At 42.7% G+C, this 18,656-nt stretch overlaps 1 protein-coding gene across 1 annotated transcript in view; it reads left to right on the forward strand.

The window, feature by feature from the left end:
* Window positions 1-9,908: 9,908 nt before the first annotated feature.
* LPCAT1 (lysophosphatidylcholine acyltransferase 1) overlaps window positions 9,909-18,656 on the forward strand; it is a 75,713-nt gene continuing 66,965 nt past the window's right edge. The window contains exons 1-2 of the mRNA XM_015427345.1: window positions 9,909-10,048; window positions 13,970-14,184. Of these exons, the coding sequence (XP_015282831.1) occupies window positions 9,915-10,048; window positions 13,970-14,184 (349 nt within the window). The 5' untranslated portion in view covers window positions 9,909-9,914. The remainder of the gene's footprint in view (window positions 10,049-13,969; window positions 14,185-18,656) is intronic.

Raw genomic sequence — 18,656 nt, forward strand, 5'->3', positions numbered from 1 at the left:
GATAAACAGGTAGATCTCATCTTAATCCACTTTTGAAAAAAATAAAAAAAGATCTACGGGACTAGCTGATATATTTTATGATCACAATTTAATTGATGTTTGGCATCTGTTACATCCCACTACTAAAGATTACACATATTTTTCAGGACGTCATAATGTCTACACTAGGATTGATTATATATTGATCTCATCTTCTTTACAGGATAAACTACTTTCAGCCTCTATTGAACCATCTCAGTGGTCTGACCACTCGTGGCTAGACTGCATTCTGTCCTCACAGGACCAAACTCCTAAGCAAAAACATTGGACCTTAAATACTTCGTTACTAAATGAACCTGTACTTTGTCAAGAGATAGAACAAGACATAAAAATATATTTTAGCAAAATAATCAAGATTTTATTTCTCCAGGAATTCGTTGGGATGCATTAAAACCAGTGCTTAGAGGAATTTTGATTTCTAAGTCTTCATATCTAAAGAAACAAAAACATAAATTAGAACAAGGTATTCTAAACAACATCAAAACTCTAGAAAGTCAACATAAAAAAAGGCAGCAAACAAATTTATAAAAAAATCTTGGCGGAACAAAAAAACCTTGTAATGCTCGAAACAACAAAAATTTAAAAACAGCTAATATTTACAAAACAGAAATATTGGTTCAGGACCCCTCATTTCTTAAATCTCCTATCCCATAAGATAAAAACACAAACGAATTCTAATAAAATCTCAGCCATAAATAATCCTCACGGAGAAGTTCTTACCAAAACTGACTCAGTTGCTAAAGTCTTCAAGAATTATTATCTTTATACTCATCTAAGCACCCAAACCAAACCCCAATGAAGTCCTTTCTAGACAATAGATGTATACTTCCAATTCTAAGTGAGGAACACCGATCCCTTCTGGAACAACCTTTCTCTGAACAAGAGATTTTAGACACAATAAAATCTCTTAAGAAATTTAAATCCCCAGGTCCAGATGGCTTCCCATCAGACTTCTATAAAAAAATTTGCAATGTCCCTAGTTGGCCCCTTAACAGAAGCGTGTAATTCAGTCTTAATCTCTAATCAACTACCACCATCCTGGCAAGAGGCGCACACAGTAGTGATACCAAAAAAAGAGAGAGATCCCTTATTCCCGTCGTCATACAGACCAATATCTCTCCTAAACCAAGATCTTAAAATACTGACATAATCTTTGGCAAAACGAATCAACACATTTATCTCACATTATATACATCCAGATCAGGTGGGATTCATCCCTTGCAGAGATTTGGCAGACAATACCCTGAAGACATTGACTCTTTTTCGACACTGCCACAGTACTAAAAAATCTACCGCTTTTTTATCTTTGGATGTCGAAAAAGCATTCGACTTCCATATGACACTTTCTTGTCTCCCGATTTATGGCAGTTGTTGTGGAGACTTCTGCTCAACAATAGGCCGGGGTTTTTGCAGCCCTGCTGCAGGCTTTCCCAAACCTATTTGATTATCTTTTAAAGATCATCCCCAGAGCAGGTTTGTATGGGTCAGAAGGTGCAGATCTCTGGTGCCACTTCCAGCACCATTCTCCACATAAATCTCTCTGGCAGGCTTTTTGCTGGCTTTTTTTTACCATGAATAAACACTAGGGAGATATAAACTACAGGTTTTTTTTATCAAAGGCGAAGTTTGCTGGAGTTAGAAGGGAGAATGGTGGTGATAAGGAGAGGAACGGGGAATCTGCCCGTGTGGAGGCTCCATGCTGCTTCATATCTCTTTTGCATTTGTAACAACATTGAAATCTGTGACAAATATTCTGTTGGCTTCAATAGAATCAGTATTCCATCCCACTAGAAACAGTTGAATTCTCACTCAAAATTGATGCATAGAGTACTGTATAATCTGCAGAGAATTTAGCTAATGCCTCAGTCCTAAATATATTTACTTGGATTAAATCCCCATAGAGTTCAGTGTGCTCTTGGGTAAGTAAATAGGACTGACAGACGGTAATGGATATTTTAAGTCTGTTTTATAAATGTAGGTGCACCAGAATTGTTGTTGCTAAAAATATCCGTTGCAGCATCTTAAGGCCTAATACTGTTGTAATGTAGTGGTTCAGGATCATCAGAGCTATGGCCACAAAATGCCTTTAATTTGGGTTCTGTTGGGATAAATTATTTTTTAATCAGCACAATAGTCGAGTGATAATATATTCTTTTATGAGACTTTTCCGCCTACCTTTCTTTACCTAAACAAAATTCTGGGATTGATTTTTCTCAAGCAGTATGAGTTTTGCTTTAAAAAGTAACCGAAAAAATTTGGTTGCCTTATCAAGTATACATGTCATTTTTCTACAGCGTTTTCCACCAGAATCAGAGATGTGAAATTTCCAGAAATTTTGAAGCCATTGGGGAGGGGGAGTTTTGTTGCTTGCTTGGAAATTTTGGGGAAAACTGAAACGTGCAATGCTTATTTTCCCTATCAAATCTCAATTTACAGATTTAACAACATAAAATGCATCATTTCTAACTTAGAATATAAAGCTGTACTATTTGGCATAGATACATGGAGTTTAAAAGTATAAATGTATTTGTTTTCTATAAGAAATATCGCAGGTGGACTTGAGAAAAAGTTGCAAACTGCTTGCCAGCTATGCAAGGCCTTGACACACTTTCTTCAGCTTTAGAAGCAACACCAAATATTTAAGAGCCAGACTTATTTTTCAGCCTTCAGGGTTTTATATTTTAGTGACCATACATTCTAATTATTGCTACCATAAAACTATAAATGAGCTTTTTACTTCTACTGAGACTCACCAAGAGGCACTTACAATAAATGGCTGATGAAAATACTAGGCGCCACAATGAAATTTACAGGCCCTCTGAAGCCTGGAATTTGTGCAGCTCTGCCCTCTGCTACCGTAGCATGTGTCTCTTATTTTTTGCTCAGTGAGGGGTAAGAAAAAATACAAGTTGAAGTTAGAAAACCTGTTCTGTAGTAAACGAACAAAAGTGTATTGACAGCCAGTTTGGTGTAGTGGTTAAGTGCACAGACTCGAATCTGGGAGAACCGGGTTTGATTCCCCACTTCTCCACTTGCACCTGGCTGGATGACCTTGGGCAAGCCATAATTCTAGCACAGCTGTTCTTGAAAAAAGAGCAGTTTCTGTCAAGAGCTCTCTCAGCCCCACCCACCTCACAGGGTGTCTGTTGTGGGGAGGGGAAGGGAAAGGAGTTTGTCAGCCGCTCTGAGACACCTTTGGGTAGTGAAGGGCGGGGCATGAATCCATTCTCCTCCTCCTCTTCTATTTGAACAGAAACATTCTTGTACAGTTATAATAGATAGAACTACTAGCATATTTGGATATTGTAAAAGAAGCTTAAGGCTATGACCAATAATGCTGTACCCCAGAAGGAAGGATATAGAAATATACTTTACAGTTGAGGGGGGGGGGGACCTGTGATCTTAAGTCTATTACAGCATATTAATTATTTCCAAAATCATTTACATTTAAACAAAAGGAATATTATTGAAAATGTCATATGTCTACATTGTACTTAGGAATTATCATTATCTAATGCTGTAGATTAATAAAAATTTCATACTAATCATTTTGCATAAAATGTTATCTTTCAGTCATTCGAAGAGGAGGAAACTGAGGTTTTTTTCAATGCGTTTCAGAATTTCTGGGGCCTTGGTCACATGGGCCAGATAATGCGGGGGGGGAGGTGTGGCTGTTTGACCTGGCGCAAAATAAAGCACGGTAGCCCAATCACACGGTCCCCCGAGGCTTCGCGCTTAGGCGATCACACGGCATTGCTGGAGCATGGCAAAGAAGTGGCGCGGCAAGCGTTTTGTGTTTGTTCGCATGCGCAGTTCCACGGAGCAGCACTGCTTTCAGTTACATGTTTGTGCGCATGCGCTTACGAAAAACATCCGGTTTGCGATGGGATGTGGATGGGCGCCGGATGCCACGGGATACTAGCGCTCCTGCGATCAGACGCCTGCCCCTGCCCCACGTTTTCCGGATACTAGTGCACTTTCTGCGGTACTTTTTTACTGCGCATCTTCGGCGGGATGCCACGAGTTGGCCACATGTGCACTACGCTTCCCAGATGTTGCGGTGTGATTGCACACCGAAAATCCGCCTGACATCCGTGTGAACAGGGCCTGAATTTTTCTTTTCTTTTTTTTGGATCCCCCTGAGGGGAATTTTTTTAATTGATTTTTTACAAACTACAACCGAAAATATGGGAAGGGGAACTACATCTAAGGAGAAAGAAAAAAGACCCACTAGTAACTAAAAACCCAAGAGTAGAAGATCAATACATCAGCTTAACTCAATGTTACTTTAAAAAGCTAATAAAACATTGAATTTAGTCGGTTATGCTAGGTTATTATCTTTTAACTATTCGTTTAAACTGCTTAAGGAAGCCCCCCGAGCATCCCAAAGTTGTTTGAGAGGTTTCAGGCACAAATCAGAGTTCTTCAGTCACTATTTATTCTTCTCTTTTCTCATCCTCAATTTGTATGAACTTTTGGGAGCAGCCGCCCCCTTTTCAGAGGGTGAGTCCTCATCCGAAGACCCCGAGCCTAAGTCGCCATCAGATTTGCTTTCTTCTTCTCATCCTCAGGTGGTTCCCCATGCTGTGTTTGCAGAAAATCACGTGCCTTAAGAACAGAGTCAATATTTTCTTTTTTATCGTGAAGTTTGAAGATGATGCCTTCTGGGATTAACCATCTGTAACTGATGCCATTTGTTTGTAGAAAAAATTAATTCTTTATCATTCTTTCTCTTCTGTCTTATGTCAAATGGGATGTCTTTTAGAATCCTGATGTTGTTGTCCCCAATTTTCAAGGAAGTTCCCGTAGTTGCTTTCAAAATAGAATCTCTCACATGTCTCTTCGAGAATCTACTATTTCCCCAGGCAGATTATTTTTCTTGATGTATAAGGAATAGGACCTGTAGACCACATCAATCTTGCTGTAAGATATTCTGCTGTCATATCTGTCATTGGGGCTATTGCTTCACTCAACCGTTGCTTCAGATTCTCTCCTTTAATTTCCGGGACCCCTTGAAAACGTAGGACCAAATTGGCCTTCTCCATTTGCAGCTGTAAAAGTTTTGACTCTTCCATGGCTTGCTTCATTTCCAGCTTTTGCACCTTTTTCTTAACTGTTTTAGTATTGGCGTCCATTTCCTTCACCTTCTCCCCCATTTGCTCTGTTGCTTTTAAAGATTGAGTCAATTGTAGCTGCTGTGAAGCCAAACTTTGGCCGATTGTTGACAGTTGTTGCTTGATATTAGTCATCTCATCCAGCAGAGGGCGCAAGAAATCTACCAACATTTTTGAAAGCTCAATGGTCTCTTCCGTTTGAGGACTACCCACTAGTTTCGCTTTCAAAAGTTTTTCTTTTTCCTGTTTCTTCCCCGCCATCTTTTTGGATTTGTTTACTTATCAAAAAGTTGCTAAATTCTCTGATATTTGCCCAAATGCTTGTCTGCGCTCTGGTCTCTTAAAACAGTTTCAAACGCTTATTTTTCCACTCCCCCCTCTTTATTCCATGTTTTCATTATGTGTTTGGGAGGGGCCCCTCACCTGCTCGCTTCTGTCGCTCTTTAAGGGGGGCAACTTTCTTTTTAAATCTTCATACTTGCTTCAACCCAACTCACAGTTTGTTGTTGGCCAACCGGCCTCGCTCGGCATTGGGTTTTTTTCACCCGATCTCCAACGCTTATCCCGGTCAGCAGCACTCGTACCATTCGATCACTCAGCGGCAGGACCTTCGGGGTGGAGGAGCGCCTCAATTCTCCGGCATTGTGCCATCAAAGAGGTCGCCTCTCAAAGGCCCCTGGCTAGGAGCCTTTTGCCAAGGCTCCGGGGGGGGTTGTGACCTGTCGCACCCCCTCCTACACGCTGGTGTGCAGTTTGCATCCCTGGGACGTCTGGGAGATGCGTCTGCCTGCATCATAGACCGGACGTCCGGGGCCTGTTTTTTTCTGTTCTGAAAGTCCTGAGAGCCATTCCAAGTTGTACATTTCAAGTGAGAACATCCTTGTCTTAAAAAGCATTTTCTGGTTCCAGAAGAGAAAATATAGATATTTTCTTAGTGCCCCCCCCCCCCAGTTTCCCGGTTGCTTGGACTTTCATTGTAAATATCTGCAATGACTGAAATGCTTTTTAGATCAAGGTTTTTCTCACTCCAAGAAAAGTAAGAGAGAGAGAGAAAGAATATTTCATGGAGGGTCCAATTCCAAGGCAAATCATTCAACATCACAGTAATCCAAGTCTATGCCCCAACCACTGATGCAGAAGAGGCTGAAGTGAACCGGTTTTATGAAGACCTACAACACCTCCTAGAACTAACACCAAAAAATGATATCCTCCTCATCATAGGGGACTGGAATGCTAAAGTAGGAAGTCAAAAGGTAACCGGAATAAGATACAAGTTTTGCCTTGGAAAGCAAAATGAAGCAGGGCAAAGGTTAACAGAGTTTTGTCAAGAGAACACACTGGTCATAGCGAACACCCTTTTCCAACAACCTAAGAGACGACTCTACACATGGACATCACCAGATGGGCAACACCGAAATCAGATTGACTATATAATTTGCAGTCAAAGATGGAGAAGCTCTATCCAGTCAGTAAAAACAAGATCTGGAGCTGACTGTGGTTCAGATCATGAGCTACTCATTGCAAAATTCAGACTTAAACTGAAGAAAATCGGGAAAACCACGAGGCCATTCAGGTTTGACCTAGATCACATCCCTGATGAATATACAGTAGAGGTGAAGAATAGATTCAAGGGTCTGGATTTGATAGATAGAGTGCCTGAAGAACTATGGACGGAGGTTCGTGACATTGTACAGGAGGCAGCAATCACCACCATACCAAAGAAAAAGAAATGCAAGAAAGCAAAATGGCTTTCTGATGAGGCTTTACAAATAGCAGAGGAAAGAAGGAAAGCGAAAGGCAAAGGCGAAAAGGAAAGATTTACCCAACTGAACGCAGATTTCCAGAGAACAGCAAGGAGAGATAAGGAGGCCTTCCTGAATGAACAGTGCAAAGTAATAGAAGAAAACAATAGAATGGGAAGGACTAGAGATCTCTTCAAGAAAATTGGAGAAATCAAGGGAGCGTTCCATGCAAAGCTGGCCATGATAAAGGACAAAAACGGTAGGGACCTAACAGAAGCAGAAGAGATTAGGAAAAGATGGCAAGAATACACAGAAGAACTATACAAGAAAGACCTCGATGTCCTTGACAACCACGACGGTATAATCACTGACCTCGAGCCAGACATCCTGGAATGTGAAGTTAAATGGGCCTTAGAAAGCATTGCTAACAACAAAGCTAGTGGAGGTGATGGTATCCCAGCTGAGCTATTCAAAGTCTTAGAAGAGGATGCTGTTAAAGTTCTGCACTCCATTTGCCAGCAAATTTGGAAAACGCAACAGTGGCCACAGGATTGGAAAAGATCAGTATACATTCCAATCCCAAAGAAGGGCAATGCCAAGGAATGTTCAAACTATCGCACAATTGCACTCATATCACACGCTAGCAAGGTCATGCTCAAGATCCTACAAGCTAGGCTTCAACAGTACGTGGATAGAGAACTACCAGAAGTACAAGCTGGGTTTCGAAGAGGTAGAGGAACGAGAGATCATATTGCCAACATTCGCTGGATTATGGAGAAAGCAAGAGAGTACCAGAAAAATATCTACTTCTGCTTCATTGACTATGCTAAAGCCTTTGACTGTGTGGATCACAACAAACTATGGCAGGTCCTTAAAGAGATGGGAGTACCAGACCACCTCACATGTCTCTTGAGAAACCTGTATAAGGGCCAAGAAGCGACAGTTAGAACCGGATATGGAACAACTGATTGGTTCAGCATAGGAAAAGGAGTACGACAAGGATGTATATTGTCGCCTTGCTTATTTAATATATATGCAGAGTACATCATGCGAAATGCTGGCCTGGATGAATCACAAGCGGGAATTAAGATTGCTGGGGAAAAGATCAACAACCTCAGATATGCAGACGATACCACTCTAATGGCAGAAAGTGAAGAGGACCTTAAGAGCCTCTTGCTCAGTGTGAAAGAGGTGAGCACAAAAGTGGGCTTGAAGCTCAACATCAAAAAAACTAAGATCATGGCATCCGGCCCCATCACTCCTTGGCAAATAAAAGGGGAAGTCGTGGAAGTAGTGACAGACTTCACGTTCCTGGGATCCCAGATCACCGCAGACTGTGACTGCAGCCATGAAATTAAAAGACGCCTGCTCCTTGGGAGGAAAGCGATGGCGAACCTAAACAGCATGATAAAAAGTAGAGACATCACCCTGCCAACAAAAATACGCATGGTCCAAGCAATGGTATTCCCAGTAGTCATGTATGGCTGCGAGAGTTGGACTATAAGGAAGGCCGAGCGCAGAAGAATAGATTCTTTTGAACTATGGTGCTGGAGAAGACTCTTGAGAGTCCCTTGGACTGCAAAAAGATCAAATCAGTCAATCCTAAAAGAAATCAACCCTGACTGTTCCCTGGAAGGCCAGATAATGAAACTGAAGCTCAAATACTTTGGCCACCAAATGAGAAGGGAGCACTCACTGGAAAAGACCCTGATGCTGGGAAAGATTGAAGGTCAAAGAAGACGGGGACGGCAAAGGATGAGATGGTTAGATAGTGTCATAGATGCATCGAACATGAAATTGAGCAAACTTCAGAGGATGGCGGAAGACAGGAAGGCCTGGCGTGATCTGGTTCATGGGGTCGCAAAGGGTCGGACGCGACTGTGCAACTGAACAACAACAAAATTTTTGTTTTGTTTGTTTGTTACTGTGCTTCCCGAAATTTTGCCTACTGTCCCACTGGGAAAATCGAAAAAAGTCCTCAGACTTTTTTGTGCTGTATATCTTGAGTAGGGATGGGCATGAACTGGGAAAATGGAGATCCCAGGACAAACCACCTCTGCTTTGTGAACCGGTTTGGTGTGTGAGGTTAGTGGATTTCCCTCCCTCCTTTCTGCTGACAGTGGCTCCCTGAGACCAGCAGAATGTGGGGGGGGGGGAATATCTTGCAGAAGCCTTTTAAAGGGAGTGTTCCCTTTAAATGGCTTTTGCAAGTGGGCACCACAGCTGAGTGATGTCCAAGCTGTGAGTTCACCACTTCCAGGTGAACTGGATGCTTGGACTTCAGTTGGCTGTGGTGGCCGCTTGCAAAAGCCATTTAAAGTGAACCCTGGGAGGTTCGTAGAGCTTGTGAGGGCAGAACTACAAACCAGGACAAGTTTGTGACAAACTTCAGTTCCTAATTTGGTTTGTGCCCATCCCTAATTTTGAGTGTGAAAAACCTTGCCTTAGGAAGCATTTCACTCATTCTGAAAAACAAAATAAAAGAGCTTTTTGTAGTGCTTTTCCAATTTTTTCATCAGAAAATTAAAAAGGGATCTTGGGAAGGGGGAGGTACCTTCCTACTTTTTTCCTAAGCTTTCACATCTCTGTCCATACCTGTGTTGGCTGGGAAGAGAAGGGGGAAGTACCTGTGCTGCTTCTTTATAATTCTTTTGAATCTCAGCTGGAAAGATGCTTCAGGCAGGCTCCTGTAAAAGGGTTCAGTGGGGTATTCTGTTTCAGTGTTAACATTTGGGCAAATTTGGAGTCATTTGGGCAGTTAGGCTTTCTACTAAACTGGTGTTAGGGAATTCCTCCTGTGTTGTAAATATTTTCTTGTAGGTTTGAGTCATCTAAGAAATGCTATTTTGATTTAGAGTGAAAGAGGCTTGGGACCAGTAATTTTAACTGTGTATTTTGGGGGCCAGCATGTGTCTTATGTGATCAATTAAGGGTAACTGTTTTTTTTAAATATTGCTGAGTTTGAGTCCAGTGCAATCATAAAAGAATCACATTCCTTGTATTTTTGCAGATTGCCTTCATGACTGTAACTCTGTTTCCTGTCCGGCTGTTCTTTGCTGCATTTATGATGTTGTTGGCCTGGCCCTTTGCATTCCTCGCCTCTATGGGATCTGCTGAGAAAGAACTTGAAAAGCCTCTTTCCTGGTGGCGAAAGTGAGTCGTTATGTCTATCAGTTTGGTAAAATCTACCCAGAGTTAGAGTGTGTCAAGTTCCATTGGCATGGTTTATGGGTTTAAGATTTTCTTCTAGCTAGGATTGTGAAACTCATCTGCAACAGAATAAAACACTTCAGTGCTTTCTCCTAATGGAACTAAGGTTCAAATCTTCTGCATGTTTATCTAGAATTCCCAATGCAAAGTTTGTGCACCCAACTTTTCTTTGCTGTACTCCTCCATTATAATTTGTATTTTTGGTCCTTAATTTTGAAATGCTTTTATCAAAGTGTGCTTTCTTTTTTAAAGGCTAGCCTGCATGTCATATGCAATCATAGGTATTTATGCTGATGACCCCTTTTTGCAGTGAAAAGCAACTTGGGAAAGGGTTGATTATCAGTGAAAGTGGTGGTGCTTAATTCTTATCACACCTGTCACTTTTCCTCTTCCTCAACCATTTCCCCACCTTCACAGATTTCTAGACACATGTTAGCAAGCAAAGGTAAAGGTTCCCTTGCTCGAAAGCTAGTCGAGTCCAACTCTAGGGTTGCGGTGCTCATCTCCGTTTCAAAGCCGAAGAGCCAGCGCTGTCCGAAGACATTTCCGTGGTCATGTGGCCGGCATGACTAAACACCAAGGCACACGGAACGCTGTTACCTTCCCACCAAAGTGGTACCTATTTATCTATTTGCAATTTCTTGCTTTCGAACTGGTAGGTTGACAGGAGCTGGAACTAGAGACGGGAGCTCACTCCGTCATGCGGCAACTCGGGTCTTGAACTGCTGAACTACTGACCTTCAACAGCCTGCAGTTCAGCGTCTTAACCACTTGAGCCACCGCAGCTCCTGTTAGCAAGAAAAGCAAGGGCAAAATACGTTGAGCGCATTTGTCCCCAGCTACTTCCTGAAAATTACTCCTTCCTGAGGCTCTTTTTCACTACAAAAAGCAGCTGTTGAGATTAAATAAATGCATTTGCATTTAATGTGTTGTTTGATCTTAACACTCTTCATTTCTCCTGTTTGACATACATTTCAGTGCAGTGTCTGTCCTGATCCTTATGATTGAATTGCTGTTTACATAAACTGCTTAACTGCTTTATTTGGTACCCAAAGATGGGTTGTCGGAAGTGTTTACAAGATCTTGAAGGTGCTGGTTCTTCGGGAAGATTTTCCAGTTGTTATCTCTGCATGCTGTCCAGTGCTAATCCCAGGATTAATGCAGGGTACAGCTGATTGAGTAGGACATAAGAGACTCACTGAGCAATGTGATCGGCTCTCATCCATGAATAGTAATTTGAAAAGCAGAATATAGTCTTCCATTATCACTTTACTAGTTGCTTGGGTAGGCTCTGGGAACTGCCTTAAAAAGAAAGGAAACAGGTTAAATGACATGATCCTCACCAGCAGTGCTCCCTCTAAGCTGTGGAGTTTTGTGAGCAAAAATTCTACTTTGCGAGCTCCTGGCATTAAATTGTGCATGTGCAGTTTGGCTGCTGCATAAATTAGCTTGCTCTGGAGCCCCCCTTCCTGAGCTGAGACAAAAATCTGTGAGCTGGAGGCTAAAAAACTGTGAGCTAGCTCACAATAACTCAGCTTAGTGGGAACACTGCTCACCAGGTATATTTTAGAAGGAAGTCAAACCTTTTTGTATTTCCCTGCAAAGGCTGTGACCAAGGCTGGTTGAAGTAGCATTCCTTTTCTCTCCACCATTTTGCTTCTTTTTCCTTAACTAAAGATGGAGTGGAGAGGCAAGGAGTGAGAAGATACTACTGCTTCCAGTCACAGATCAATTAATGAGGATATGGAGCACCATACTGAATGCTAAAACCAGTGTGTCTAGGAAGAATGGATGAGTAGCAAAAGTCCTGGATTGTAGGGCAAGTGGAATGTTAAAGGCTCTTAGCATTCATCATCTCTAGGGGATCGGCTGAGAAAGAACTTGAAAAGCCTCTTTCCTGGTGGTGAAAGTGAGTCATTATGTCTATCGGTTTGGTAAAATCTACCCAGAGGTTGAGTGACTCAAGTTCCATTGGCATAGTTTATGGGTTTAAGATTTTCTTCTGGGTTTAAGATTTCCTTCTAGCTAGGATTATGAAACTCATCTGCGACCAATGCTCCCTCTAAGCTGTGAAGTCTCGTGAGCAAAAATTCTACTTTGTGAGCTACTGGCACTGAAGTTGTGAGTGAGTGAGCGATAATAGAAGAGAATTTTCTACAGAATTACTACAGTAAAAGATTTTGCAACATATCCTTATTGACTCTTCGTTATTTTTGTCATGGGTGTTGTTTTTGGATTTCCACTTCCTCCCGAGATCTCTCATTTTTGGCTTCTACCACCTGGAGGTTGGCAGCACTAGTTCTCCTGGAGGAAATGGCTGCTTTGGAGAGTGGAGTCTGTGGCATTATACCCTTCTGAGGTCCCTCCCCTCCCCTCCTCAACCCCTCCTCTTCCCAGGCTCACTCTCCAGGAATTTCCCAACCTGGAGCTGGCAACCCTAGTTAGGACGGCCCCAATGAGTTCCTCACAAAGGCCTAGAAAGGGTTTCCTTCTACCAGTAGCCACTGAGGGAGCCAAGCAGGAGAAGTGTCTTCGTCGAGAGAGACAGCCGTTTGCCAGTAATTCTGACAGAGAACAGTGACTGAGGTGGGAGTGGGCGGGGAAGAGGAGCAAACCCAGCACCTGGCCAATGGCACGCGAGTACTCTTGAGTGACGGCTGACGGGCCAATGGCTGATGGAGCGCATTGCACAGTGAATGGGAGAGCCAGCAAGTGCTACCCCACTACTCACTTATATATAGAAGGAGAGCGGAGAGATGCTTAGTGAAGCATTTTTTTCAGGAAGAAGAAGAGGAGGAGATTGGATTTATACCCCGCCCTTCACTTGGAGTCTCAGAGCGGCTTACAAACTACTTTCCCTTCCCCTCCCCACAACAGACACCCTGTGAGGTGGGTGGGGCTGAAAGAACTCTGACACAAACTGCTCTTTTTCAAGGACAGCTGTGCCAGAGCTTGTGACTGACCCAACATAACATATTTTTTTTCATAGAGCAACTGAAAAGTTAGATGAAAGACTTGCCCTTATGGCAGAAGGAGCCCTTAGAGAGTTTGATGTGGAGACACATTCTTTATTTTGCCTGCAAAAAAGCATTGTTCAGTTGCTGAGGTGTCTCTCTAGCATAGAAAAATGGGCATCTAGACTGCAGTGTGTGCTTGTATGTTAAATTGAGCATGTGAAACAATATATACAAGTTGGGTACATTTCATTTATTTGGTAGGGACAGAATCCAGCTCCTATCACATGGACTGCATTGGTCCCCCATTGCCACGATCTGTGATTTTTACTGGCAGAAACAGATAGGGAAAAAGAGGTATAAGAGCTGGGGAGATTAGAAGGTTAACTTCAGAATCTCCCTTCTTTAAAATTACTGTTTTGGTGTGCCTTTAATGGCGAAACTCCAGGCCTTCTGGTTTCGCCAGTTCTTCTGTGGGTAGCGGGGCCTGTCAGACCAAAATTTGGAGTATATGTAAAAGTTAGACTGCAGCACTGAGACTCAGCAACCTTGGCTGTCCTGTTTGGAGTATTTGGACTACCTCTGAAAAGGCAGTCAAGCTTTTTGTGTTCTAATCTTCTGCCTCTTCCTTTAGGAAAGCTGTGGTAAAAACTACCGTGTGTCTTGCTTTCTGTGCATCATTGACTGTGAGGGTGTCCTTCATTTAATTTAACCAAAAGGTTTTCAGAAAACCAAGTAAATAAACACCTTTTACAATTAGGGTTTATTGTCCTGTTAACAAAAACATTATTATTATTATTATTATTATTATTATTATTATTATTATTATTATTATTATTATTATTATTATTGCTGCAAGTGACAGTGTGGTATCTAATTATTTTCATCTGTGGTATCTAATTATTTTCAGGGTTGTGGATGTCTTGCTGAAGGCAATCATGAGAGCCATGTGGCTTGCTGGAGGATTTCATTGGATAAATGTAAAGGGCAGGCAGGCATTGCCCACTGAAGCAGCAATACTGACTCTGGCCCCACATTCCTCATACTTCGATGCTATCCCCGTAACAATGACCATGGCCTCCATTGTTATGAAAGCAGAAAGCAAAGATATTCCTGTGTGGGGAAGTAAGTCAGTGAAATATTTATCTTCCAACTAGTATTTACAGTGAAGTCCTAACAAAGTCGTGACTGTTTTTCATTGATCAAAACTGCGTTCCAAAGTAGAAGACAAAATCACTCTGGCAAATAATCTCAGTTTTTATTTCACAGGATTGATTGATGCTTAACAAGATCTTGTTTGTAAAGCAGAAAATAAGAAACTTGTTTCAAAGGACCTCTTGGAATGTCAAGAGTGGGTCTAATTTTTAACATCCAATTTATGAATGGGTGCAAAAGCTATATCTGACTCCCAGAGAATGATCATTTAGCTCTTCAGGTGTCCGTTGATAGGTAGGAGAGGGGTTTAAAGAGAGTGATAGCTGTAGCAATTAAACTTCTTAGCTGTTCTCTTTGAGGGATGGAGTTGTTGTATTACCATCTTCCTTAAACTGGTGTGCATGTAAAAGTAGCCATTGAAAAGAGATTTTAGAATGTCTATTTGAGTGGAAATGATATCAAATGGGCTTATGGCCTTGGTCCCAGGAGTGACTGTCTGGATTGCGCTCTGGCTGGAAGTGTCAGATGTCACAATGTATCCCTGACAAATCAGTAGTAAGTACTGATTACTAATTTATTGTTTTATTATTTACTTTGATTTGATTTATTAAATTTCTACCCCGCCCTCCCAGCCAAGCCCGTCTCTGGGCAGCTTACATAAAACAGTATAGAATATACAATGCACATAAAATATAGATTAATAGCAACAGTTAAAACAATTGAACAGTTCTAAAACCATTTAACCATGAGACATAATAAAGTGCTAGTATCGATGGTTTCACAGCAGTTGTTGTTGCAGAGTTCTCTCTCTCCTCGCAGTCGGCTCATTGAACTTCTTAGACCATCTTAGGCGGCTAGCTCAGGCTATAGTTAGAGGTCCCGGGGGAACAGACAGAGTGTTCCCTCTATACCTTGGAGCTAATAGCCACTGATGGACCTGTGCTCCATATGTTTATCCAGTCCTGTCTTGAAGCGGTCTATGCCGCTCAGCCCTGAAAACTCCTGCCTCAGTGATCTCCAGGTTCTACTTGCTCACCACAGAACTGCACAAAATAAAAAACTTATCTTAATGAAGTAATACAACAACCCTGTGAGGTAGGTTAGGCTGAATGTGTGTAACTGGCTCAAGGTCACCTAGCAATCTTCCACAGTAGTATGGGGAGTCATACCTGGGTCTCAAAATTGTAGTTCAGCAGCACTCTAACCACAACAGCATGCTGGCTCGCTATGATGTTTATGAGTGTCTTGTCATGCTGCGCCCCCCCCCATCTTGCTAGTCAAGCCCATCTTGTATTTTAAATCCCATACTGTCTTTCCAATTTACATGAAGCTCATCACCTCTTTCACTGGACTTGAGCAAATTCATCTCTGTAGCCAAGGAGTAGCACACTTGCTCTGTTTTGAACATTGAACATCGTTGAACAAAGCATTAAAGTAACTGACCTCCTTGCAGAGGCTGTGAATTCTGCTGTCCAGTAGGACAACATTCTGGAGGCAATAACAGGCTTGTTGTCGGATCCCTGAGTCACGTTTTCCCCCCGCCTTCACTTCTCAGGGTTCTGCGTACCTTTTGTCCATGTACAAGAGGCCAAGTTCCATCCTTGGCATCTCCTACTGACAAAGTCTCTGGTGATCAAGATCCCTTTCACCTCTGCCATTTTGTTCACCAGGCTTCCTGCAATTCTGTGTGCACCCGTGTCAATTGGTGGACTTAAATCCAACAATTTGCCCTCCTCTCCTCTATATATATGGAGCTGCGGTGGCTCAAGTGGTTAAAACGCTGAACTGCAGGCTGTGGAAGGTTGGTAGTTCAGCAGTTCGAGACCCGGGTGCCGCATGATGGAGTGAGCTCCCATCTCTAGTTCCAGCTCCTGCCCACCTAGCAGTTCGAAAGCAAGAAATTGCAAGTAGATAAATAGGTACCACTTCGGTGGGAAGGTAACAGCGTTCCGTGTGCCTTGGTGTTTAGTCATGCCGGCCACATGACCACGGGAACGTCTTCGGGCAGCGCTGGCTCTTCGGCTTTGAAACGGAGATGAGCACCGCAACCCTAGAGTCGGACTCGACTGGCTTTCGAGCAAGGGAACCTTTACCTTTACCGTTACCTCTATATGAGGGCTACCGGTCTCCAATTGATTATATCATTCCATTTAGTGATAAATGGGGAAGATCTGTAGCTCAGTGGAAGAGTGTCTGCTTGGCATGCTGAGGGTCCTAGGCCCTCCGGTTAATGGTCTGGCGGTAGGTGATGTGAAGGGCCTTTCTCTGCCTGACACCTTAGAGAGCTGCTGCCAGTCTTCGTGGACAGTACTGACCTTGATGGACCAATGGCCCGATCCGCTATAAGGCAGATTTGAGGTGCTCTGTTACACACACGCTCTGGGACCAGGAAAATGATATGATTTCAAATGATTCTTCTGTCTTCAGTGCAGCACCTGAAGAGACCCCTATGATAGGCCCAAATTCAGTAACTCATAATACATGTCTTTTGCTTGGCGGTTCTGTGTCTTGACCACTCTACTGTTCCCGCAGGCAGTATCCCTCTTGTTGAAGAGGGAAGTTTCCAATTGAAGAATTCCAATGTTCCCTTTCACGGGGTTTATACTTAGCTGCCTCTCAATGTGCACAAAGATTAGTGAGGCCTATGTGCAGCTTTTATATTAAATTCTCCCTGCCACTTTGACAGATCTTATTGATCCTTTTCAAACCAACCTGCCTGAATCCCCCCCCCCTGTTTTACTAAGATTGTCAGCTCTTTTAGCTTTCACTGCTGCGTTTTCTAGCATTTTTACATATCTATATGTGACATGATGGGCATATTTGTCTCTGGTGTTAGTGCAAACGCTCCACAGAGTTAAAGGAGGCATGGTAGTCATATTTTAACTGACTAGCAGACACCAGTTCCCTGGTATTCTGATTGGAGGTCTGGGCTACTTGGCATAGCCCCACAATATGACAGTCCAGATCCTGGCCTTTATATTTTATTCCTGACAATAATTTTATCGTTGAGGAATGCACTTCTAGTCCCTGACAAAGACAACCTGTTGCTATACCTTTTTCTCTGCCTGTACTGCTGCACAAATTGCTCTGCAGACTACACAAGTTTTACATAAGAACATAAGAGACGCCAATGTTGGATCAGGCCAAAGGCCCATCTAGTCCAACACTCTGTATCACACAGTGGCCAGAAAAACCAGTGCCATCAGGAGGTCCACCAGTGGGGCCAGGACATTAGAAGCCCTCCCACTGTTGGCCCCCCCAAGCACCAAGAAGACAGAGCATCCCTTGCCCCAGAGCCCCTATCTATACCTTGTGGCTAATAGCCACTGATGGACCTCTGCTCCATATGCCCATCTAATTCCCATCTATAGCCGCCACCACTTCCTGTGGCAGTGAATTCCATGTGTTAATCACTCTTTGGGTGATTAACCTTTTCTTCCTTGTGGCGCGTTCTGTCCATCCTTTCTTTAGCCACATCACACCTCTTTTCACTGCCTTTGTTACCATCGTGCAGATCTGCTTATTCTCACTCCTGCTGATGAATTAATGTGTTGATCATCTCCTTTCCTGTGTTGTAGCAGTAGCCTCCCACTTTTCTGAGTGGCATACATCACTCTTGTACCTTGCACCTCTAAGTGGAGAGGAGAGTTTCTATAGAAACTGCAACAAAGTTTGGACCCTTCTTGTGCTGTTGAATGTTTTTGGGAACTGATAAGAAAGAAAGAAAGAAAGAAAGACTTGCGCTGTTGAATGTTTTTGGGAACTGATTTGAAAGAAAGAAAGAAAGGCCCTCTCTGATCTTTTCCTTGTTGGATTACTAAGCATGCTACAAAAGACGAGTATAACCCCTTGTTTTACTTTTGGCACTTACATGGTGCTTCATTTATGATAGGGTTCTAACTTATACCCTCTCCATGCATGAAATTTCAAAAGGTGATGTCCTGCTGGGAACCCCTACCAAGGGTGGTCTCTCACTCCTCATGTAATGCATGGTCAGCATCCTCACACAATCCATCCTTGTGGGTTGGTTGACGCTATCACACTGTGTTTGAGTGCACAGCCTTTCGTTACCACTCTGTGTATGATGGCTCTTTTCAAAAGAGTGCTCTTTTTCTTTTCTATTTCCTTTATCACATAGTGCTCTTTTTCTTTTTTCCTTTATCACATTCCCACATGTATTTTGGTGGGGACACTTGAACAGAGCTTACTGCTCTGGTATAGGAGAGTTCTGGGCGAAGGTCAGTTTGTGCCGCTAAAGAACTGTTGATAAAGTGATCCTCTGTGGTCTCCTTCTGAGAGATTCATGTCCACCTCCTTCACTCAGTGATCTTGCTAATCTTCCCATGTGGGACTGCACAGAAGCCACGACGATGAAAACAAGGTTGCACTTACCTGTAACTGTTGTTCATTGAGTGGTCTTCTGTGCAGGCACACATCCCTCC

This window comes from Gekko japonicus, unplaced genomic scaffold (assembly GCF_001447785.1).
Source record: "Gekko japonicus isolate JY-2015 unplaced genomic scaffold, Gekko_japonicus_V1.1 scaffold1855, whole genome shotgun sequence".
Classification (NCBI taxonomy): domain Eukaryota; kingdom Metazoa; phylum Chordata; class Lepidosauria; order Squamata; family Gekkonidae; genus Gekko; species Gekko japonicus.